At 43.1% G+C, this 22,569-nt stretch overlaps 1 protein-coding gene across 1 annotated transcript in view; it reads right to left on the reverse strand.

Moving 5' to 3' along the window:
- The window catches only part of SLC17A8 (solute carrier family 17 member 8), a 43,272-nt gene extending 21,289 nt beyond the window's left edge, over positions 1 to 21,983 (reverse strand). Inside the window, exons 1-3 of the mRNA XM_039494807.1 lie at positions 21,883 to 21,983; positions 6,998 to 7,250; positions 3,052 to 3,170 (exon numbers count right to left, since the gene is read on the reverse strand). Of these exons, the coding sequence (XP_039350741.1) occupies positions 3,052 to 3,170; positions 6,998 to 7,250; positions 21,883 to 21,983 (473 nt within the window). The remainder of the gene's footprint in view (positions 1 to 3,051; positions 3,171 to 6,997; positions 7,251 to 21,882) is intronic.
- Between the last annotated feature and the right edge of the window lie 586 nt (positions 21,984 to 22,569).

The following is a 22,569-nucleotide window of genomic DNA, read 5'->3' on the forward strand; positions in this document are numbered from 1 at the left end:
TACAAGTACATGGAAACCCCTATCAAAATGTCACAAAAGTGTTTTTGATGGTGTTTGTTGTTGTTTTTTAATATTACAAGCAATAACTTTATGTTGTTTAAAATAGGGACATTTGATACACTATAAATTTCACTATAGAAATAATGCTCTGCATTGAATTCACATTTCCATTAGATTGTGTGTAATTTGCAGGATATCTGGATTGTAGAAATGGATACATGTATTTTAAATCAGCTGTAAGGTCTCACAGATTTATCTCCCCACCAAGAGTGCTATTTCTCAGACTTAAAAAAAAAAGATTTCTTCAGCTTTACTCAGTAAAATATTGGTAAGTTTGTGGAAGTTTGAGTTGGTCCATTCTGTGGGTAGCTCAGAGAGATCAAAAGACTGGTGATACAGCTATGGTCGGGCTAGCTGGTTTGTGGACTGAGTGAATAAGATAAACACTGAGCTCAGGCAATTTTGTCTGGTGGAGGAATCAAGAGTGGAGGATGCTAACTTTGTAGAAGGAATGATGCAAACTAAACCCAGAGTACATTTTGGAAGAGGCAATCTTTGGAGAGGGGTTGGAGCCCCGACCCTTTTCTTACATATGTAAGCAGAGTCAGGATGAGATCTACCATGACATCTGGTGGTACATTATGAGGAGTGGGCAAAGGAATTTTAGGAATGTGCATTTGCATTGGTAAACCCACTCCACTTAGCATAACACACAGCAGCATGGGATGGTTATTTTCACACTGTGGAATCCCCAATTTCTTTGTTATTGGGGCAGGAAGGAAAAAAAGTGTTGTTACCTTAATTATGTGAATGAGGAACTATGAGACTGCTTTATGACAGAAATGACTCAACCTACATTAAATAGTACTTGCTAGACAAGGGACATGGGTTCCAAAACCCAGTGAAGGGAGAGAGGCTGGGGACTGGTGTGTGTACCTGATGGTATGGGCCCCTTTTGAGGGCCTGGAACACCAATTGCACATCCTCCTCTCTCCACTGTTAAAGAGCAGAGCTAATTTTGAATCCTTTAGGAGTCCATCTGGAGGCTGCTGACCTGAATTCACATTGGGCCAAGGTGGCACTGGGGCTCCTCACTACAAGTTGAAACCACTAAGAGCTGAAATCACTAAAAGAGCTAAGCTTACTGAGCTGAGATCACTGAGTGGGGGAGCCTGAAGATCGATTGCTAAGCAGCTGGCAGAGCAGAGCAGTCTGCAGCACGTTGGCGCAGCCCGTGGAACAGTGAGCAGTGTGGAGCGGTTCATGGGGACGGCTGATGCGGTTCATGGGTTGGCTGGAGGAGCGGCACAGCTGATGGAGTGGAGCCAGTTGTGGTGAAGGCTGCAGCAGAACTCCACGAAGAAGCGGGGCAGTTGACCCTGGCCCACATAAGCTGTCCCTTAACACCCTGTGTGTGCCCCCCCCCATTTCCACCCAGGCTGGGGGGGTAAAACTCAGCAGATAAACTTTTGAACTCTGGGGTGGCACTGACCAGAGACAGAGACTCTTGGGTTGTTGGACTTTGGGGTGATTGGACTTAAGACCCTAAGGGGGAAAGGACAGTGCCAAATGTACTTGGAGGTGGGTTTTTTGCTTATGGTTTGTGTATAGTCCTGTTTGTGGTGTCTCTCCAACGTGATGCCGCATTGTTTCCCTCCTTTATTAAAAGGATTTTGCTACACTCGGACTCTGTGCTTGCGAGTGGGGAAGTATTGCCTCCTAGAGGCACCCGGGGGATGGGGGGGAATGGTATGTAATTGTCCCAGGTCACTGGGTGGGGGCTCGAGCCGGTTTTGCATTGTGTTATTGAAACAGAACCCCTGGATACTGAACCCGGTCCTTGTTGCTGCCAACTCAGAGGGGCAGAAGGGTTACACACATATATAGTTTAAAAAACCTGGTTAACAATATTAGAGATAGTGCCACCCTAAAAACCACCAGACATTTTGAGACAACCTTATCCATCCATCACCTATGCTGATGCTCCAAATCCTGGAAACTCTTCAAAGAAATGTTTGAAGATAGTTTTATTAAAGTAAAAAGTAGCTATTTTTCATTAAGTTCATTCTGAAAACAATTGTAGGGGTTTTTTTAACTTAAATTTTATTAAAAATCAGCAAGCTTGGAAAATGGCTGCACAAATTCATAAAGTCTGATGAAGTTACAAGAAACTGAAAACAGAGGTTTTAATGCAAAGTGCTAGGCAGCCTTAGCCATAGATATTACTACTAGCTCAGACCATAATACAGGTATGTAAGTGAAGGTCTATCTGTATTTTTGTGTGTGCGTTCGCTTTCAGGATAGCATCTTTAAATAGCTCCACAATTCCAACATGCACCTTTTCAAAACCTATGCAAGGCATCTCTATACATTAGGGACCCTTGAAGAGAAAAAGCTGAAGTTTCTTTGTGAATCTATTTCAGAGATAAGTTGAGCCAAAACAGCATTAGGAAAATCTTTGAAAAGCAAACGACAGGGACATGTTTAAATCCCCTGGTGTGATTTGCCCAAAACTTTTCAGAAACCATTTTTCTGGGATGACATGATACACATAAAAAATTCAGATAGACTAAGTGGTTTGGGTTATATTAAGAGTGCATTTCTCTGACCTTGCCTACTCTAACACAAATACAAAGCGATATGTATATTAAACACCTGCAAACCCACTCCCACCCCCAACAAAAACCCTACCAAAACAAGACACTCCATTGCACATATTTCTGTCCCCTGGGGAGAGGATGAGAGAACAAACAACATGTGATAGATGTTAGTCACCTCACATAATTTGTACTGGAATGCACTCAGGTACTATGGTGATGAGCACAATGTAGTAACCTATTAGAACAGAGTCGGAAATCAAGTTTAGACTAGGAAGCTAGCTCCAATTTTAGCTACATAGGGAGTAGCACCACTTGGTAATAGATATAAATAACACATATTGATTTCCACCCATAATATCCCTGAAATACATTTATCACAATAAAATGTTAAGTTAAATGATGTAACAGTGATCATGAAAAATTATTTATATGCCCCATTATTTTATCTTACCTGTTAGCAGCTAGTTTGTTTGAGATAAACCCTCCTGGAATTTGTGTCACAATGTAACCCCAGAAAAATGAGCCATGTATAAGTCCTACTGTCTCTGGATCCCAGCTGAACTGAGCTTTCTGCAAATGAAACAGCATTTTAATGATAAGGTGAATATTTAACATCTTGATTCCAGGATAAATCCTGTTTGGAAGTTGTTTAAAAGTCACCATTTGAGCCACACTTCTCATAGTACTATGGATACCATACACTGGACATGTACAGACTTCTTCTCAACCGATTACAGCAGGGGTATGACAATTAGCTCACTAAATAGTGCCTCAAAACACATTTGAGATAATCTCTCTAGCAGTCAAGTTCTGATTCTGAGGTTCAACCAGAATAAAGCCAAGGACAGGCCTTCCTCAATCAAGTCTTTGTGCAACTACCTCCTGGTACTGATCTGCCTTGACCATTTTTGAGGCCCTAATAGCAATCCCCTTTTTTATTCCTTTTCTTTGCATTAACAAGGAACTGATCTCTTTCATCTGCTGAGTTAGGTCCCTGGCAGTTATGTTTGCCCCTGTGCCACATCCTTTGTTTTGGGTGGGATGCATATTTGGACCATTTGGTTCTTTTTAATTTGATTGCAGTGTTTTTATTGTTGAGCCCTTAGATTCCTAGCATGGTGTGTGTGTGTGTGTGTGTGTGTGTGTGTGTGTGTGTGTGTGTGTGTGTGTGTGTGTGTGTGTGTGTGTGTGTGTGTGTGTGTGTGTGTGTGTGTGTGTGTGTGTGTGTGTGTGTGTGTGTGTGTGTGTGTGTGTGTGTGTAGGGAGGGAGGGAGGGAGGGAGGAAACACCCAAAGAGGAGACACTCTGCTGGCTAGTGGGGAGAGATGGCTCCTTAAAACAAACCTGGAGAAAATTAGCTAGCTAGGTATTTTATATTAGATTAAATGTGATAAGAATTATATTCGTTTTAAATTAGGGTACCAGTGCAATCAACACAGATGATCCATAGCCTACAAATGTTTGATGAACAGATACATGCCTGAACTGTCCCTTTTTAATGTAATTGCATTAGGAGATATTTTCAGTCTGCCTCTCAAAGTTCTCCCTGCAAGGGGCTGTTACCGTTCTTTGTGAGCATGCTTAAATGAGCCTGTGTGACATCCTTTGTTTGGATCAACTTTCTATTGCTGGGCAGAGGAGAAGTGTAACATTCTGTTTCGCAGTCATCCTCATAGTATGGAAACAGAAAGGAGGGTTGATTAGCCTTCAAATGAATCTTTTGAAGACGGCACTGTCATTTATATTGTGAATCAGGAAGCCTCACTAAAACACTACCCAAAAAATGGAAACTAAAGAGTCTTTAGCAGTGACATTTTGGTTTACGTTTGTGCCTTTCTGCATGCTACAAGGCAGACTCAGTTCGTTCGGTTAGATTTTTTCAAACAAACAAAATGCAAAACAGTTTCTCATTTTGATCAGACACTTTAATTAGCCAGTCACTCTAACAAAGAGCTGAAAACATTGCTTTCACCCATCAATACAAAACTCAGATGAGATCATGCTAGTGGGCTGGGGTATTTTTTATGGTTATTTTTTCCAAGTGCATTAATTAACTTTGCAGAATGTCCCCATTTTCTATTAATGATTTCTAGTTTAAAGCTTAAAATAATGGCCAGTCCTGAAAGCAAAAAGGACTAACCAGTGTCTTGGTGTTTGAAAGACCTATAAGGGGCACCTTGTCGAGGGGATGGAAGGATTTGTGCCCAGAGCAGACTAAGGAGTAAATCAAGACTTGTGGGCACAGGCAGTCCCATCTCAACCTGCCTCTTCTCATCTGGGCACTCCTGCTCTCCCCTGGCCAGTGTAGGAGATATATTCTGCTTCTTACCAAGTCCTGCCTCATTGGGAGAAGCAGCATAGGCTGGCTGGATCCTAGAAATCAGGAATTAGACAGAATAAGCACAGGTCCAGCATGCAGCCCCAGGTTCAGGGCCTGGCCAATGGTGACTACCAGTGGGGAAGAAGTAGTAGGCTTTCCATCCACTTTTGTGGGGCTCATTTGGTGCTCACAGAGTCTGATCAGTTTGTTTAGCAGATGGGAGGAGGGAGAACAGGAAAGGTTGTGGAGCCACAGCATGATGGGAAGGGTTTATCCAGCTGCCATCTTCCACTTAGAACCATAAGAAAGAAGCTTCTTGTCTTTAGAGCCATGGGGGTGGGAAGGTCCCTGTGATCACAAGTAGAAATGATCAGCATTGTTTAGTCTTGAAAAATACTATGGGCCCTTTTTAAATTTCTAAAAACTGGTGGAAATTTTGAAAAAAATTCATGAAGATTTTGACTTTTTTCAAGCAACTCTAATAACAAACTGTTTGGTAGCAGCAAGAAAGTGCCTGCTTCCCATTAGAGCTGAGTTGATGACTTGGAAAAGTACATTCAATGGCAAAACAAAGGCTATCCTTAGGCAGGCAGGTAAGACTATGTTGCCCTGCCACATCTGGAAGTAATATGATGCTTTGCACTTCCATAGTGAATGGCCAAGGAGCAAAAAGCACATTAAAAATGTAAGTTAAAGCTTAATACTCCTGAGAAGTAGGTTATTATCCCCATTTTAGAAATCAGTCAAAAGACACCGAAAAGGTAAGTAACACAGTCAAGTTCACACTGGAAGCCAGTAGCAGAGCCAGGCATCGGACCCAAAAGTCTTATGGCAAAATTTTCACAGGAATTTAGGTGCCTAGTGAGATTTTTCAAAGCATCTCGATGCTTAATTCAGATTGAAATGAATGGAAGTTGGGCAGCTAAGTGGTTTTGAAAATCCCACTAGGCATCTATCTGCACCTGTAGGCAAATCTCTTTAAAAATCTGGCCCTAAGGTACCAGTCACATGCTCTAAGTACTTGAAAAACTCTCACTGATGTTAATGGAGCGGAATCAAACCCCGACTACTGGACTTCATTATTTCTCCGATAAAAGCAACAGAACAACCTGAGAAAGGATTATTTTTCTACTTAAATAAAGACACTCCTTTAAGACCTCACATCAGTCACTCTGGTTGTGGGACCAGCAGCTTTGATTCTGGGGTACTTGATGACAACAAACTATTTTTTCCCCTCACTGCAGTTAAGTTAAAGACCCAGCCACTGATGGAACAATGGAAGACATCAAAAGTAAAGAATAATTGTAGGCTTTAAAAAAATAAATCAGACATTGCTGACCAAAATTTTTTTAAATTAATTTTTGTAAAGTTAGGCCCCTAAAACCAAACTGAGGCAATGGCCTGATTCTCAAAAGTACTGGGCACTCTATTGCCACAGTTGCCAACTTTCATGTGGTAAATAAGCACCCCGACTTTCTCAATAAAGGCAAAACAACCCCCCAAAAATGTCAATTGTACCTTGCATGGACAAGCTAAAAATCTTTGCATGTCAATTTCTTGGCTTAATCTAATGTTAAACTAAGCAGTTTGGAACTCAGAAACAGCCCACTGGACTCAGAACAAGCACTGTACAGGCCACAGCGAGGCAACCTCGTCTATATGCTGCTCCATGGTGTGCTCAACCCTGACCCAGAGGGACCAAACCCCGACCCACAGGGGACCACCTCTGGGACTCAAAGGCAATTTTGGGGGAAGCCATTATAAGTAGAGGTGCTCAGCACCTTCTTTGGACCAGTGTATGCCCATGGCATTGTGTGAAAGATGCAGGTTTCTATAAGTAGGCCCAGCTTGTGGTTAAGATATTGGACTGAGACACACAAGACCCAAATTCAATTTATGTCTCTGCCACAGACTTCCTGTGTGATCTTGGGTTAGTCTCTCTGTGTCTCCGTTTTCCCATCTGCAGTAACACTTCCCTACCTCACTGGGGTGTTGTGAAGGTAAGTATTTGTGAGGTACTTGGATGGTGTGTTAATGGGGGCCAGATAAGAACAAAGACCAATAGATGCTTCTTTACCTGAAGCTCTGGTTTTCCATTCACATAGACAGTGCTGTTGTTAACCATTTCCACTATGGCAACACCCAGATTGCACCTAATTCCAAAAGAAATGCAAAAGCCCAGACCACTCATTATGGCGATGATGTAGCGCTTGGGTAGTCCACAGCAATAGCAGTCACATAGGGGAGGTTTGTGAGTGGTTGCCAACACAGGCCTTCCCTCTTCAGTCAGTTCAATGTGGTCGTCTTCTGTGTTGGTTCCATCAATTTTTCTAAAAGGATATGAAAGAGAAAAGGAAAATCTATTATTCTGTCAGTAAAACTCTTTCATATGTGCATGGCAGCAACACACTCTAATCGGACACTACAGCTATATCCTTATAAGAGATTTAATTTTTGCTATAATGCAGTGAATTAAAAATCAGTTATACTTTTAAAGGGCTCTATCTTCAAAAGCTGCCTGAAATTTTTGCATGTACAACCTTCCAAGTCCATAGACCCACATCAGGTAGTTGGACATCTAACTGGCCAGATGCTGATGCAAATGCTGTTTGCAAGCACAAATATGGCAGCTGTGTTGAGGTTATCAGAAATGACGAACTTCACAAAGGAAAATAAAACACATTGCTAATGTTCTCCATGTTAACCATAATTACCAAATGTTGTAAATTATACCGGAAGCACACACAAAGCTCTTTTTATCTGTAGATCTCAAAGTACTATACAAAAAGAGGGAGTTATTAGCCACATTTTACAGATGGTTTTGTAACTGTAGGGGTCCTGACCCAAAAAGAAGTTGTGAGGGTGGTCGCGAGGTTACTGTAGGGGGGGTTGCGGTACTGCTACCCTTACTTCTCAGCGGCTGCTGGTGGTGGCACTGCCTTCAAAGCTGGGCAGCTAGACAGCAGCAGCTGCAGGCTGGGAGCTCAGTTCTGAAGGCAGAGCTGCAGCCAGAAGCAGTGGAGAAGTAAGGATGGCATGGTATGGTATTGCCATAGGCGGATGGTGAACTGCCAGGTGGGGAACACTAGCCCCCAGCTGGTCCCTCCCCCTGCACCTGAGGACCCGCCCTCCTTCCCCCAGCCACCAGCCCCTGCCCCAGCCCCAGAGTGCCGGGCAGGTGGGCCAGCAGTGCAGTCACTGAGAACAGGGCAGGCGGATAGTGCGTGCCCCCCCCACCCCAGCCCCGGAGCACAGGGCAGGCGGGTGATGCGTGGCCCGCCCCCAAGCATGAGCCAGTGGTGCGGCCCCCGAAAGCAGGGCGGGTGGGCAGGCATCTTGCGGCCCCACCGCCTGGCCTGCTGAGCACAGAGTGGGTAGGGCGTGGGCCCCCCTGGCTCCCAGAGTGCAGAGTGTGTGGGCCCCCCTTTCCAGCCCCAGTGCCTCCAGCCCCCCCCCAAGCACCAAGCGACATGGCCTCAGCACCCTGGGGCCCCCAGCCACCCCAAGTCCCGGACACCCCAGCCTCAGCAGGCTTCCCTGAAGAGGAGCAGCCTGTCTGGGCTGGGCAGGGGGAAGGACAAGCAGGATGTGGCTCACTCAGGGAGGCGTGTGGGTGGGGCCATGCTGGGCTGTTTGGAAAGGCAAAGCCACCCCAGCCGCCCATGGGTATTGCCACCCTTACTTCTGCGCTGCTGCCTGCAGAGCTGGGCCCTCCTTTAGCAGCTGCCACTCTCCATCCACCCAGCTCGGAAGGCAGCAGCGCACAAGTAAGGGTGGCCTGGTATGGTATTGCCACCCTTACTTCTGTGCTGCCGCTGCTGGCGGGGCACTACCTTCAGAGATTGTCCCCTGGCCAACAGTCGCTGGTCTCCAGCTGCCCAGCTCTGAAGGCAGTGCAGAAGTAAGGATGGCAATACCGTGACCACCCCCTGCAACTCCCTTTTGGGTCAGGACCCCCAGTTTGACAAACGTTGGTCTCTTCTTGTGAAATCTGTATAGTATAGGGTAAAAGCACACAAAAGACCAGATTTCATGGCGGGAGACCAGATTTCACAGTCCATGATGCATTTTTCATGGCCATGAATTTGGTAGGGCCCTACTCATTATAGAACACACCACCCGCTTTGGGTGTCTGCCCTGTTTTCTGACAGTCGTCCCTGAGATTGGCACTCACAAACAGAATGACAGAGCATTACTCAGCTCTCTAGACCTGTTTCAGTTTCAAATAATTTTTTTTTTTGGAAGGAAGGCATGAAGAGTATTCAGGTTACACTATTATACAAATATCTGGATACCATTTACAAAAACTTCCCAATACATAATTTGTCTAATACAAAAATGGTGTAATACCTCTTAACAACAACCTTTCTGGGCACTCTCAGATTGCTCTAATACAGTGTGTCTCAGCGTTTTCAGATGGGCAACCCCCTTATTCAATATCAAAAATGTTTGTGATGTCCTTGCATGTATTAAAGGTAATAATTGGAGATATACCAATCTCCTAGAGCTGGAAGGGACCTTGAAAGGTCATTGAGTTCAGCCCCCTGCCTTCACTAGCAGGACCAATTTTTGCCCCAGATCCCTAAGTGGCCCCCTCAAGGATTGAACTCACAACCCTGGGTTTAGCAGGCCAATGCTCAAACCACTAAGCTATCCCTCCCCCTCTTATTATAAAAGTAAGAGTAAAAAGTGTATCAATACTAACAATTTATTTGTGTGCGTGTTTTCAGAGGTTGACGGAATACTAGGACCTGAAGGTTAAGGATGTGCAGGGAGTGGGGAAGCAAGATTTTCTTTGCTTTCAATTGTTATCAAACCCTCCTGAGCCCTCGAGGGTCATGACCAAACAGTGGAGAGACACTGCTCTAATACATTCTTATCCCCCTATTTGTTCAGACAAAACAACTTTGCTTTATTTAGTGCATCATCTCTTCTGATGAATTCATAGCTATCAGAAGTATTAATTCTTCTGGGCAATGACTGCAACAGCTTACAGCACTTAACACCATAAGGGCCCTGTCCTGATGGAGGCTCTGGGTTCTTCAGTAATGTAAGCAGGGGTTAACTTAAAGGACTTACTGATACGCAGGGCGGCCAGAGTCCTGGGCAAGGTGGGGGGGCGGCTCTGGGCCCTCGGAAGGAGCATGGCCTCAGGCAGAAGGGGCAGAGTTAGGGCCAGACTTCCTCAGCCAGGCCTTCAGCGCTGCCCAGCCTATGCCGCCAGGGGCTCTGGCGACGATTTAAAGGGCCTGGGGCTCTGGCTGCAGCCGGGAACCCCAGGCCTTTTTAAATCACTGGGCCCCGGGGCAGCTGCCCCTTTTGCACCCTCCCCCGCGTCAGCGACCCTGCTGGTATGTTGCTTAAAGCACTAACGCTGTCTGCGTACCAGCCCGTACCAGCAGCACTTTCTAACCAGTACGCCGTACCAGCACGTACTGGCTTACATTCACCTCTGGATGTAAGTATTAGAAAACAACAACAACTTGTGGGGGATATTTTTCCCCACTTCCTGTGAACTCAGTGCTGGTGAAAAGTGCCAAACTGGCAGCCTGGAGCTCCCAAGCCCTCTGTTCAGCCACATGAAAGATCCAGTGTCTGCAGTGACACTGCAAACTGTTCCTATATCATGCCTTGAGCGTGCTTTGAAGGGTAAGAAAATAATTTAATCTCCTGGACCTAGCCTCTCTGCTGAGATTGCCTGTTGTGCTGATACATTTTGTGATGTACACACCTGTCCACTGCAACCAGCTTGAAACTTAATTCACATTTGGCAATAAACCACCACTAAATAGTAACAATTTATTGTCCCGGGCTGGATTTGACCCAGTGAGCTAGTGGTGACAGGTCCACTTCCACAGCTCACTTAAAATTCCCCTTAAATCCAGTGGTTCCCAGCCTTCTCCTGGAGGAGACCCCATCGTGCTGGCATGATTGGCAGATGTGCCTCCCTCCACTGTGCTTCCTCACACTGTGCCCTGGCACCATTCTTGCAATCTCATTTTCTGTCTCCTGGCCTTTAGTCCTTTCTTTTTCCTTTGCATCTTTTACATTTGTGTGTGTTGTGTGCATGTGCATTCTAATTCTTCTTCTTCTGCTCGGTTGCTTTGTCTCTCCCTCCTGGATCCCCATTCACTAGAAGGCAACATGCTATCTGGGTTGGAGGCAGCTATTGGTGGCTGCATGGGGCCGGACTATATGTGCTCCCTTGGGCCAGGGAGAGATTAGCACTCTACGTGCAAACTATTCCTCTGGCTGGTTGCTTTAGGGGTCATTGTGGAAGCAGGGCCACCCAGAGGATTCCGGGGGCCCGGAGTCTTGGGCGGCGGGGGGACCCCCCCAGCCGCCGAATTACTGCCAAAGACCTGGCTGCACTCCGGCGGCGGGTCCCGCTTCGGCAGTAATTCGGCGGTGGGGGGGTCCTTCTGTCCCGGAGAGGAAGGACCCCCCACCAGCGAAGACCGGGAGCGAAGCAGCTCCAGGGGCCCGGGCCCCGCGAGAGTTTTCTGGGGCCCCCGGAGCTAGTGAAGGACCCCACTCCAGGGGCCCCGAAAAACTCTCATGGGGGCCCCTGCTGGACCCGGGGCCTGGGGCAAATTGCCCCTCCCTCTGGGCGGCCCTGTGTGGAAGTAGGGAAGGAAGCTGAGTGACTTTCAGGGAGCCAACTGCTGCTTCAACTATCATCACATGAGCACATTTGCAATGAGAGTTGGAGCTGATCTGGGGTTATTCAGCTTTCTCCACCTCCTTTGCTCTTCTCCTACGCCCTGATCCCCATGGCTAAACCTTCCTCTTCCCCAAGGTGGCCTGTCCTCCATTGCTGGGAAGCGCAACCCTAAGCCACCCCCCGATCAGAAATCATTAAGACAAGAGAGCATTTTCTGTTCAGCTTAAACTATTGATAAAAGAAACTTCTTTAAAACCAAACCTCATTTGGCTCATGATTGTATTTACATTAACTATTGTTAGTATTATTCCTTTCAAAGCACTCTTCTATTTCAGATAATACTCCTGACCCTAGCATAAGTGCGTCAAATCTCTTACATTTAGACAATGCTGTTATATAGGACATTGCTTTCCAATCCAACCAGAAGAAGGAATTTTTAGAAATATTGAAAAAAAAATACTGTTAGTGTGAGATTTCCAACCACATTTTGCAGACCGAAGAGGTGTGAATAAGTTTTGGAAAAGCATCTTTACTTTGGGGGATTCATCAGAGCTCCGCACCTCTTGCTATTCACCCAACATAAAACTATACATAGCAAAATTGAATCTTAAAATCTAGCTAAGCAAGAATTTTCATGTTTAGCCAAACTAAAAAGTTGCAAAACCAACTCACATAACATTCTAGTACTTGTCTTTTCAACAGCAAGTTCATTTTTCTGTGGTCATGCAGCTCATATTCCTCACACCCAACCTATAAGAATATCGGTGGTAGAACTGCTAGTAACGTTAAGAGGAGAATGAACTTTAAGTGCACTCTCTGTACGTAAGCTAAATTTTTCCTTTCCCAACATTAACTTTTTATTCATTGCTTTAAAATGGTGGATTTGGGCCTTAGGGCCCCAATCCATCAAAACACTTAAATGCACGATTAACTTTGAACATATGACTATCCACATAGAAGTCAATAGCCAACTCATACACTTAAGCATGTGCTTAATCCAATCTTGAGCCCTTAGACAGCACTTGCATTACAAAACCTTTCATTTTATGTTATTTTGTCACCTGGAAATTGGCTCTGAAATGAGACTCAGAATATGACTCTCTTTGCATCTGCTGAGGAGTTACTATTGAAGGATTTTATCACTGTGAAATGATGAGCAGAATTACTTATGAACTCCGAGGTGCTTTGCAAGATTATGAAATGGTTTAACTCTTTCTGATAAGAGCTATTATTTCCTTCTTCCAGGTACCCGGTCTGTAGCATATTTGCAGTACATCACTCTTCTATTTTCCCTTGTTAATATCTCCGGCTGTATAGCCACACTCACCTTTGGCTGATGTTCATTCATATAAAACAGTAAAAAAAAGTATTTGATATTTCGCATAATTCTCAGATAAGATGTCACAGTGACCTTGGTCTGGTTGCTTAAGAAATGGCTAATTTACACCATTCCATAGGCTTTAGGGGCTTGTCAGAACTGTTTACTCACAGTCCAAATAACCTCTGTAATTACGGGAAATGATTAAAACAGAACTAATTTCATACACAAAACTGTGCTGAGGGCCATCCTGCTGGCACAAGGCAACTGCGGGTACATCTACACTACGGGATTATTCCGAATTTACATAAACCAGTTTAGCAAAACAGATTGTATAAAATCGAGTGCGCGCGGCCACACTAAACACATTAAATCGGTGGTGTGCGTCCACGGTCCGAGGCTAGCGTCGATTTCTGGAGCGTTGCACTGTGGGTAGCTATTCCGTAGCTATCCCATAGTTCCCGCAGCCTCCCCCACCCCTTGGAATTTCCGGGTTGAGATCCCAGTGCCTGATGGGGCAAAAATCATTGTCGCGAGTGGTTCTGGGTAAATGTCGTCAGTCACTCCTTCCTCTGGGAAAGCAACGGCAGACAAGCATTTCGCGCCTTTTTTCCCTGGATTGCCCTGGCAGATGCCATAGCATGGCAATCATGGAGCCTGTTTTGCCTTTTGTGACTGTCACCGTATGTGTACTAGATGCCGCTGACAGACGCGATTCAGCAGCGCTACACAGCAGCATGCTTTTGCTTTTGCATGACAGCAGTGATGGTTACCAGCCATACTGTACCATCAACCATACCATAAATTGGTAATAAGATGATCATGGTTACCAGTCCTTTTGCACTGCACCATTTGCTGCTATCATAAGTGCCCCTGGCTGAGATCAGCCAGGGGCGCAAAAGCAAAAATTGGGAATGACTCCCTGAGTCAATCCCTCCTTTTTGGTATCTAAAAATAGAATCAGTCCTGCCTAGAATATGGGCAAGTGTACTAGAGAACCACTGTATCATAGAACCAGAGAGCACAGCTGCTCTGTGTTAGATCCTGCAGAAATTATGAGCTGTATGCTATTCACAGGGGGTGCTCCTGCAACAACCCCACCTGTTGATTCTGTTCTTCCCCCAGCCTTCCTGGGCTACCGTAGCATTGTCCTCCCACTTGTGTGATGAAGTAATAAAGAATGCAGGAATAAGACACAGTGACTTGTTTGTGAGAAATGAGTGGAAGGCAGCCTCCAGCTGCTATGATAGTCCAGACAGGACATTAAGCAGTGTGGAGGAGAGGAGCCCAGCATCTCGCTGCTAGTCCAGGGGCAATTGAATCTTTTCTTTACACATGAAGGGTGGGGGCTGATGGAGCTCAGCCCCCTGTTGCTATGATGAAGACGGTTACCAGCCATACTGCACCATCTACCAGGAAAAATTAGGAGCAGGCGCCCTTGATCGACCTAACTGATGCTAGTCGGCATGGTTACCAGTCCTTTTGCACTGCCCCATGTGCCAATAGGCTGATGAGGACGATGGATATCAGCCATATTGTACCATCAGCCACCCATGGCGGGGGGGGGGAGCAAGGATGTTGGTGTTGAGTGCTGCAGCATTGCGTCTATCTGCAGCATTCAGTAAAGATAGGGTGACATGTAAAAGAGTCAAGAGAGGATTGTTTTCCCTTTCACTTCTGGGGGTCGGTGGGGGGGTGCGTAAATTGCCGAGCTATGCCCTGACCCACCGCGGACACTGTGTTTGACCCTAGAAGCATTTGGAGCTCAGCCAAGAATGCAAATGCTTTTCAGAGACTGCAGGAACTGTGGGATAGCTTGAGTCCTCCAATCCATGAGCGTCCATTTGATTCTTTGGCTTTCCGTTACGCTTGTCACGCAGCAGTGCGCTGAGTCCCTGCTATGGCGTCTGTCTGGAGATTTTTTTAAAATGATTTTGAATTTCGTCTTCTGTAACGGAGCGCTGATAGAACAGATTTGCCTACCCTTACAGCAATCACATCCGCATGGTCCATGCTGGAGCTCTTTCTTTATTTTGATTTTTAACTGCATCGCCACACGTGCTGATCGGAGCTCCACGCTGGGCAAACAGGAAATATTCAAAAGTTCGCGGGGCTTTTCCTGTCTACCTGGCCACTGCATCCGAGTTCAGATTGCTGTCCAGAGCGGTCAGTGGTGCACTGTGGGATACCACCCGGAGGCCAATACCGTCGATCTGCGGCCACACTAACCCTAATCCGATATGGTAATTCCAATACTAGCGCTACTCCTCTCGTTAGGGAGGAGTACAGAAATTGATTTAAAGAGCCCTTTATATCAATATAAAGGGCCTCTCAGTGTGGACGGGTGTGGCGTTAAATCGGTTTTACGCTCCTAAAACCGGTTTAAACGCTTAGTGTAGACCAGGCCTTCAACTTAACTGTAGCTTGCTACATTTTTTTAAATAATCAATTCTTCTCAAAACTAACTAAACTAGCTCGTCAGAAGTAGGCATGTCCCGTCCCCCCCCAGCCCCCGCTTTCAATAGACACAAGAGTAGAATTCAGAGTTTTAAAAAGTGGAGATTCCTGAACAAAGCCATAGCAGATCTTACATATTTAAATGATGAGTTTGTTTCCTGATTATTTTGGGCTCATGTAAAAGAAATGGTTTTGTCACTTATGTGAACAATATGAAGTTGCTTTTTCAACACTCAGCATTAAAATATAGCTGTCTGCCGGTGGAACCTCCATAGCATCTCTTAGCTGGGTGTGTGGCAGAGAAGCTGTTCTAGAGACAACACATTTAAATCTTGGAGAAATTCAAGGCCCCTTTTGAACCTTCAGTCCTGTCAAAGCTTTAACAGCACCATAGCTGTAACCGTACCGATTGCTTCTATTCCGTTACCACACTGAAATCAGATACAGAGAAATCTTGCAACAACACATGCAGGTGGGCTGTCTCCAGCTGATCTACCTATAGCTAGTTGAAGCATCCTGGGAGAGCTGTAATGCCTTAAGCATAACATCCTCCTGACCACTATAACTTTAACCTACCATCCCTCCCTAACCAGCATGAAGTGTCCCACGCAAAAGACTGTGCAAATCCATAATGCAAAAATAGCTTTAGCAGTTTCCTATTGATTTTACCATATCCTTTAAAACATGAGATTTCATTTAAAAACTCTGAAGTCTCTACCCTTTGCAATGATGTATCATCACACACTGTATGGCTCATGTTCTCACTGTAACACAAAATTTTAACTCCAGCCTCAGACTTACCCATGTCATAAACAACGTGTCATAATGTCCACCATTGCATGGATTTCTAAGAGATCGTGATAAGGTTTGAGTTAAAAAATTGTTGTATAGTGCTATCACAAAGAATGTAGGATGTGTAAATGTTGGAGTTGTTTAGACTTCTAGACAAAGGATCAGAGTTTGTCAGTAAAAGCAGTGTGTGCAAATTAAGATATATTCTAGGAGGACACATTCAATGGACAGTTTCTTGCTTTTAAGGGATTGTGTGGGTTGGTTTGCCCCTTAAGCAACTGGTTTTAATTACTTTTTTCCTTTTGGGGGAATTGTATGTAAAAGTGAAATTGATCAGCCTGGTTTCATTGTCCAAGCTGAGTGAAACGCCAAAAGTAAACAACCACAGAAAGTGAAAAGGTTAAATTATTAAGACTGCTGTGATGTAAAAGTATGTATCAGAGGGGTAGCCGTGTTAGTCTGGATCTGTAAAAGCAGCAAAGAGTCTTGTGGCACCTTATAGACTAACAGATGTTTTGGAGCATGAGCTTTTGTGGGTGAATACCCACTTCGTCAGATGCAAGACAATGTCACAGTGACCTTGGTCTGGTTGCTTAAGAAATGGCTAATTTACACCATTCCATAGGCTTTGCATCTTGCACTTGCATCCGACGAAGTGGGTATTCACCCACGAAAACTCATGCTCCAATACGTCTGTTAGTCTATAAGGTGCCACAAGACTCTTTGCTGCTTTCAAAGTATGTAATTATCTTCTTTTGACAATCTAGGTCAGAAGTTATTGATCAATAAAGTAAATATTTCAAGGAATTTTCTTTTGCCTGCCTCTCGCTCTACTTTCTTGGAAGAGGTAAGATTTTAAGTAACAGCAGTATTTTGGGCAGCTGGCATAGATGAGATGTGCAAAGCTGAACCATCTGTTCACACCTATATCTTTTCAGCTGACTGACATAGACATGAAAACATTCCTTTGACCCAAGACTCAGTGTTAAAAGTAGTGCTTAGTGAACCAGGAAAACTAGGACCTTGGTGCTTCCACTTTTACTATGGACTTTAATGAGAGCCTGACTGGGCCCTGAGAAGATATAGGTAGAATATTCAGAACTCCCTTATAGCACAGTAGCATAATTTAAAAATATGTGTATGCCTTACATCTGAGGTATATTGCAAGATGCTTCAGAATACATGCAATGCCCTATTTTGTCTAGTTTAATTTGAAGAGTGTGCTGTAGGATGTTGTTCCACCTGGGCTCATACTGTCCATGATCATCCCATATATCGCTCCATTTCTTTGCCCTTCACACTATTTTTTTTTCTTTTTGGTATTAAGTTCTGAAAAATAAAATATGAGAATGAACATTTGGACATTGAGCGTGGATGGGCATATTTCCACAAGGCATGGTCTCGCGCACTTACTAGCCCTTTGTACGCTGGTACTTCCTAAAATTCAGAAACAAAATGGTGGTTACAACAATAATTTAAAATAGGGCTTTGTTTAAAACACATTTGTGGCCACCTGGCATGCATGACCTCTCTCTCTACACAGCCCCTGGATTTTAAGGCTATTCCCAGTTGTGCATTGTAAATTATTCATCTTCAGATCTGATCATGTTTCTTCTTGAGGGACTGCCAAGCTTTCACCCCTTCAGTCTTATCTTGCCTTGTCTTCTGCCCTACCTCCCTGCATGCAGAGCCTTGGGCCTTAGGCTTTACTCACTTGTTCCATATAGGTGGATAGTCCTATTCGGGGAGAGGAGCAAGCAAAGAACACTCCACATCTCCTCTCCAGTGGGAAGGTTCCACTCCTCTCAACTGGGTCTACACGTGGGTCCAAGCCAGAAGAGGGCTTAATGCTGCATGCTGGGATGCATTTGCCAGGATAGGTCAGACTTACTATACAAAAGTCTCTTGGGTTTTCCTACAAACCTTCTTAAAGATTGATTTTCATCATTTATGAAGGATTATTTTCAGATGTTCAGAAATGTCCCCTTTTAGAATGTGTACACTTCTCAGGGGCATTATCCACAGACTTTCAGATTTATTACACATTCATCTACCGTATAGATAGCCATCTAAACTTTTGGACACAATCTACCTGAGAATTTTAAGGATATATGTATCCCAATCTTAAAGTTCATACACAAAATATTTGAAAATCTATTCAAAACAGAACGTCAGTATAGCTCCAATATTTAGTGTTCATAGACACTGTACTCATTTATCCATTGCTGCTTTCTCTAGTCATTTTCTTTCATCTTGAACAAGGTCTCTCGATTTTTCATACTTAAAACTACTGATGAAACAGCTTGAATGAACTTTTAACAAGTCCCAAAACTACTAAGAAAAAAATAATTTTTAGAGCAAGTGCACCTTCACCTTGTTGTATTTGTTTATTTTGGTGTAGAAACTAAACCACATTTGGCAAAGATAGGCAATCACATAAAAGGATGGAGCAGAATTTAAAGTTTCATTTTTTTAATTATTTAAAATTGCATAGATGCTGTAGTGATGGGAAAATTATAAATACCTACAATAAATTAGATCAGATTGATACATTTCAGAATAACTTTTACATGATACAAGGGGGCTGTAGCAATATGAGACAATTACACAACATTCAAATCTCACATCTTCCTCTTTAACATCATTAACCATCCTCAACACACTCATCAGTTTCATCATGGCAGCAAGAATTAGCAGATTCAATGTAACCTCAAGCATTCAAATATCAATCAACTGAAACCCTCATTTATCCAAAGGTGAACACAACTTCTGAGGTCTTGTTAGATCACGTGGTATTTGTCCAGGTTCTAGCCATTGATTGCCAACTCTTGGTATAGCAGCACCAGTGCAAAAACCTTAGTGTAGATAGGCAAACCCTATGCAAACTGATTTGCACCACAGCAGCTTACCCCTGTTTCAAGCAGGGGTAAACTACACTGAGTAGCACTATAGCAGATTTGGTTGTCTAAACTAGGGGTGCAGCTATACCAGTGGCTGGTCAAAGATCGCTGAGATCCTCATGGTAGACAAAGTCTGAGATTGTGCTGTAGTATATAACATTTTCTACTCGGAAAATTTAATACACTGAAGTCCTTAAGTGCATACGTCTGCAGAGCTTAGAAGCTTTGCAGAAGAAAGCCTGTTTTCCTGTGAAATGTAGAAAAGCCTGCAGACTCCTGGCCCCAACACCCATTAATCCAAATCCAGAATCAGCTGAATCAATTTCAGGTGCCCCATTATATTAGGCTAATCAAGAATGTGCTATTATTGCACTTTAAGCTCGTTCTAAATTGGAATGGTTAAAGCCATTTCTAAAACCTCTAGCAAAGTTATTCCAACTGACAACAAGCCAACAGCAACTTGAGCTTCCATAAGATCACATAGGAGGAAATTATTTGTGTCAATGGATCTTAAATCGCAAGGATCATTTTAAAATATTTAAATGGAAAGTAGAAGAATACTATTTATACAATTATTTTGAGAAAAAAAATCACACCTTTAACCCATCCTATTTTCCAATGCCCGTAATTTTCTTTACAGGTTGCTATATAGCAACCTGTAATCAGTCATCAACCAAATATTAGAAAATGTATAATATTCTGTGCTGATTTACATACTGTTGAAGTCAGTGTGGTTGGATGGGGAACAAAGTCAAGGCTGAATCTGACCCAGCAAATTACCATAATAAAAGCAAATTTCATATTTTTAGTTTGTGTTTTAAGTAGCAGAGTGTGAAGCTCAAGCTAAACAGCTACATGTTTTAATAGTTTACAGAAGTTTTTCAAACAAACAAACAAACTAGTTTGGGCTCCAACTATCCCAAGAATAGGCTTTGTCATTAAACTTTCAATGCTTCTTGGTTTGGGCCTGGTTATAGACATGGTGAAAATAGCCTTGCATTGTATTTCTCTATTTCCTTTCTCTCCCTCGGCACTAAAATTGGGAAGGACAGAAGCATGTGAACATTTAAAAAGAAAAAGTTTAACAGATTTTTCTCTCTGTCAAATATGGCTTGGTTTGGCTCACTACAAGTTTTGGGCAAAGCTTGGGGCCAGTTCTTACTGATGGATATTTGAACCAGTTTGCCAGCTCTTGTTAGAGTTCAGCAACATTTGGGTAACAAAGACAATTCAAAGCTTGCATGAGTTTTCCACATGGCAACCAAATGCACTGCCAACAAGCCACATGGATATGCCACCTGAATGTTAGACTATAAACCATAAGTACATTTGTTCATATGGACCAGCAGGATTCACAGCAAAATGCCTTGTGATTTAGTTGTACAGCCATGCTCCTTGGTTGTGTGTGTGTGTGTGTGTGTACACGGTTTATATAATTTGCAAGTCAAAAAGCAAATGCCTGGCTTTGTATAAAAGATTGTAAATGGAAAAAAGTTAAGGAGAAACTATGCAGGGAATAAATACTGAGTATGCTTCAATGTGTTTACAAGGTGTAGAAGTCCTCACAATAGCAAAAGATATATGAATTCATATTAGTGACTCCTTAAAAAAAAAAAAGCATTCTCTCCCACTCTTCTGCATATATATACACACACCACAGTGTAATATATAAATTAATTCTATTTTCTTTCTTTCTCTGAATAGAAGACAAGCACAGATGCACCAAGAATTATACCTGGACCAGCACTCCCAAGAGAAAAAGCAGAAATTTGATCTTTGTATGTAAAAGCACATACAAATTGAATAGAATAAAATAAATTAAAAATAAATTAAATTGCAAACAGTGGCCTGATCTTGTAAACATTTAAGCATGTGATTAACATTAAGCATGTGAGTAGCACTATTAAAGTTATTGGCACTTTATTATGCATAAAATATGTAAATAAATGAAGCCAATGGAATTATCCATGTCTTTAAAGTTAGCGTGTGTGTAAAGGTTTGCAGGATAGAGGCCTTTACTGATAATGTTACTATTTTGTACTGATATCCATGTTTCTCCTTTACTTATCAATTTGATTCCTTTGTGTGTATAGGTTTTTTTGGGGGGGGGGTTGTAATTATTCTTCAAAAGTAAAAATGTTCAAGCTTTTGTTTTATTTTAAACTTCCAAATTAAGGTGAAAATGGTGAACTTTTTTTCCTGTCCCTAATAAACCCCGGATTCTCTTTTTTCTCTTTCAAACTCCTGTTTGCCCTAGCTAAAATACACACACACACACACACCATTTTCACTGGATGGCTTTTCTGTTATTGATCAAGGGTAAAATTTTCAGACGTACCTAAGCAATTTAGGAGCCTAAATCTCATTGAAAGTCATTAGGCTTCTAAGTCAATTGGGCATTTTTTAAAATGTTACCCTAAATCTTTTTAAACATCTACCCATAAAGTTTGCATGTCATAATTTGCAATATGACCATCATTTCTCATGCAAGTCAAAAGTAGAAATCACTTCCGTTAAATATTTAAAACTGTGTTTAACTGTGGTCCTTTTTCATGCTCTACATAACACTAGAGTAATGTTTCATAATTTACTTTCAACTCTTGTTCAGCATAACACACTTTATAGTCTATATAGAGTCAATGCTGTAACGTTATTTTATGTACTAATGTTTGTATCTTCTCGTGTGTGCAGCTATTTTTTCTGCAACCTTAACTCCTATTTTTATTAACAGATTTTTCTTCACATCTTTCCTTTTAATAAACATAACCCCAAAAATTTCTTTAACTAAAACAAAATATGAATCTTTCTTGGATGTTTCCATCAGATTTTACCTTTGCAGATTCCCCAGAGAGTCACTAACAGTGGTCTTCACGTCTTCCTTCCCTGGTTTCAAAAATCTGTCTTTCAGTGAACTAAACCCTTCAAAAGGCATCTTGTCTGTCTTCTAAATAAATCCTTTCGGTTAACAGTTATTCACTGCTGCAGTCATATTTGCTGTTTTCAGACTTGTGGGTCCCTGTTAGTCACCTCGAAGATCTCTGGGACAACAACCAGTTGCGCTAGAAAGTAGCCCAGAAGGGAAAATTCAATGCAGATCCTCCAGAACAAGAAAGTCAGGCAGGCAGAGCTCTGGTGTGAAATCTTCTAAGAAGTAAGGGCTCAGCAGCACAACTGCTGCAGCTTCACTGTGTATGTGCTATAGGGGCTGGCACCTGGCAAGGAGGCGGCTAGTCCAAAGGGCTGCAGCTGGAGGAGCTGGAGATGCTGAGGTTCGTATTCCTGGACCTGGTGTCATTGCCTGCACCTCATGCTGACTTGCTCAGTCTCATTCTCCCTCCCTCCTCTCGCTGCCTCTCTCATGCTGAGATCCTATGCAAGGTGATGCTATAGTAACGGACACAAAACCTGTCCTCAAGCCACTCAAGTTTATTAATAGGATCTCATCCAAAGCAAAGGGAAGAAGCAAAGTTTATTAAACATTTACAAGTTCTCTCTGATGCAGGATGGGAATTACAGGC

This window comes from Mauremys reevesii, linkage group 1, assembly GCF_016161935.1.
Source record: "Mauremys reevesii isolate NIE-2019 linkage group 1, ASM1616193v1, whole genome shotgun sequence".
Classification (NCBI taxonomy): domain Eukaryota; kingdom Metazoa; phylum Chordata; order Testudines; family Geoemydidae; genus Mauremys; species Mauremys reevesii.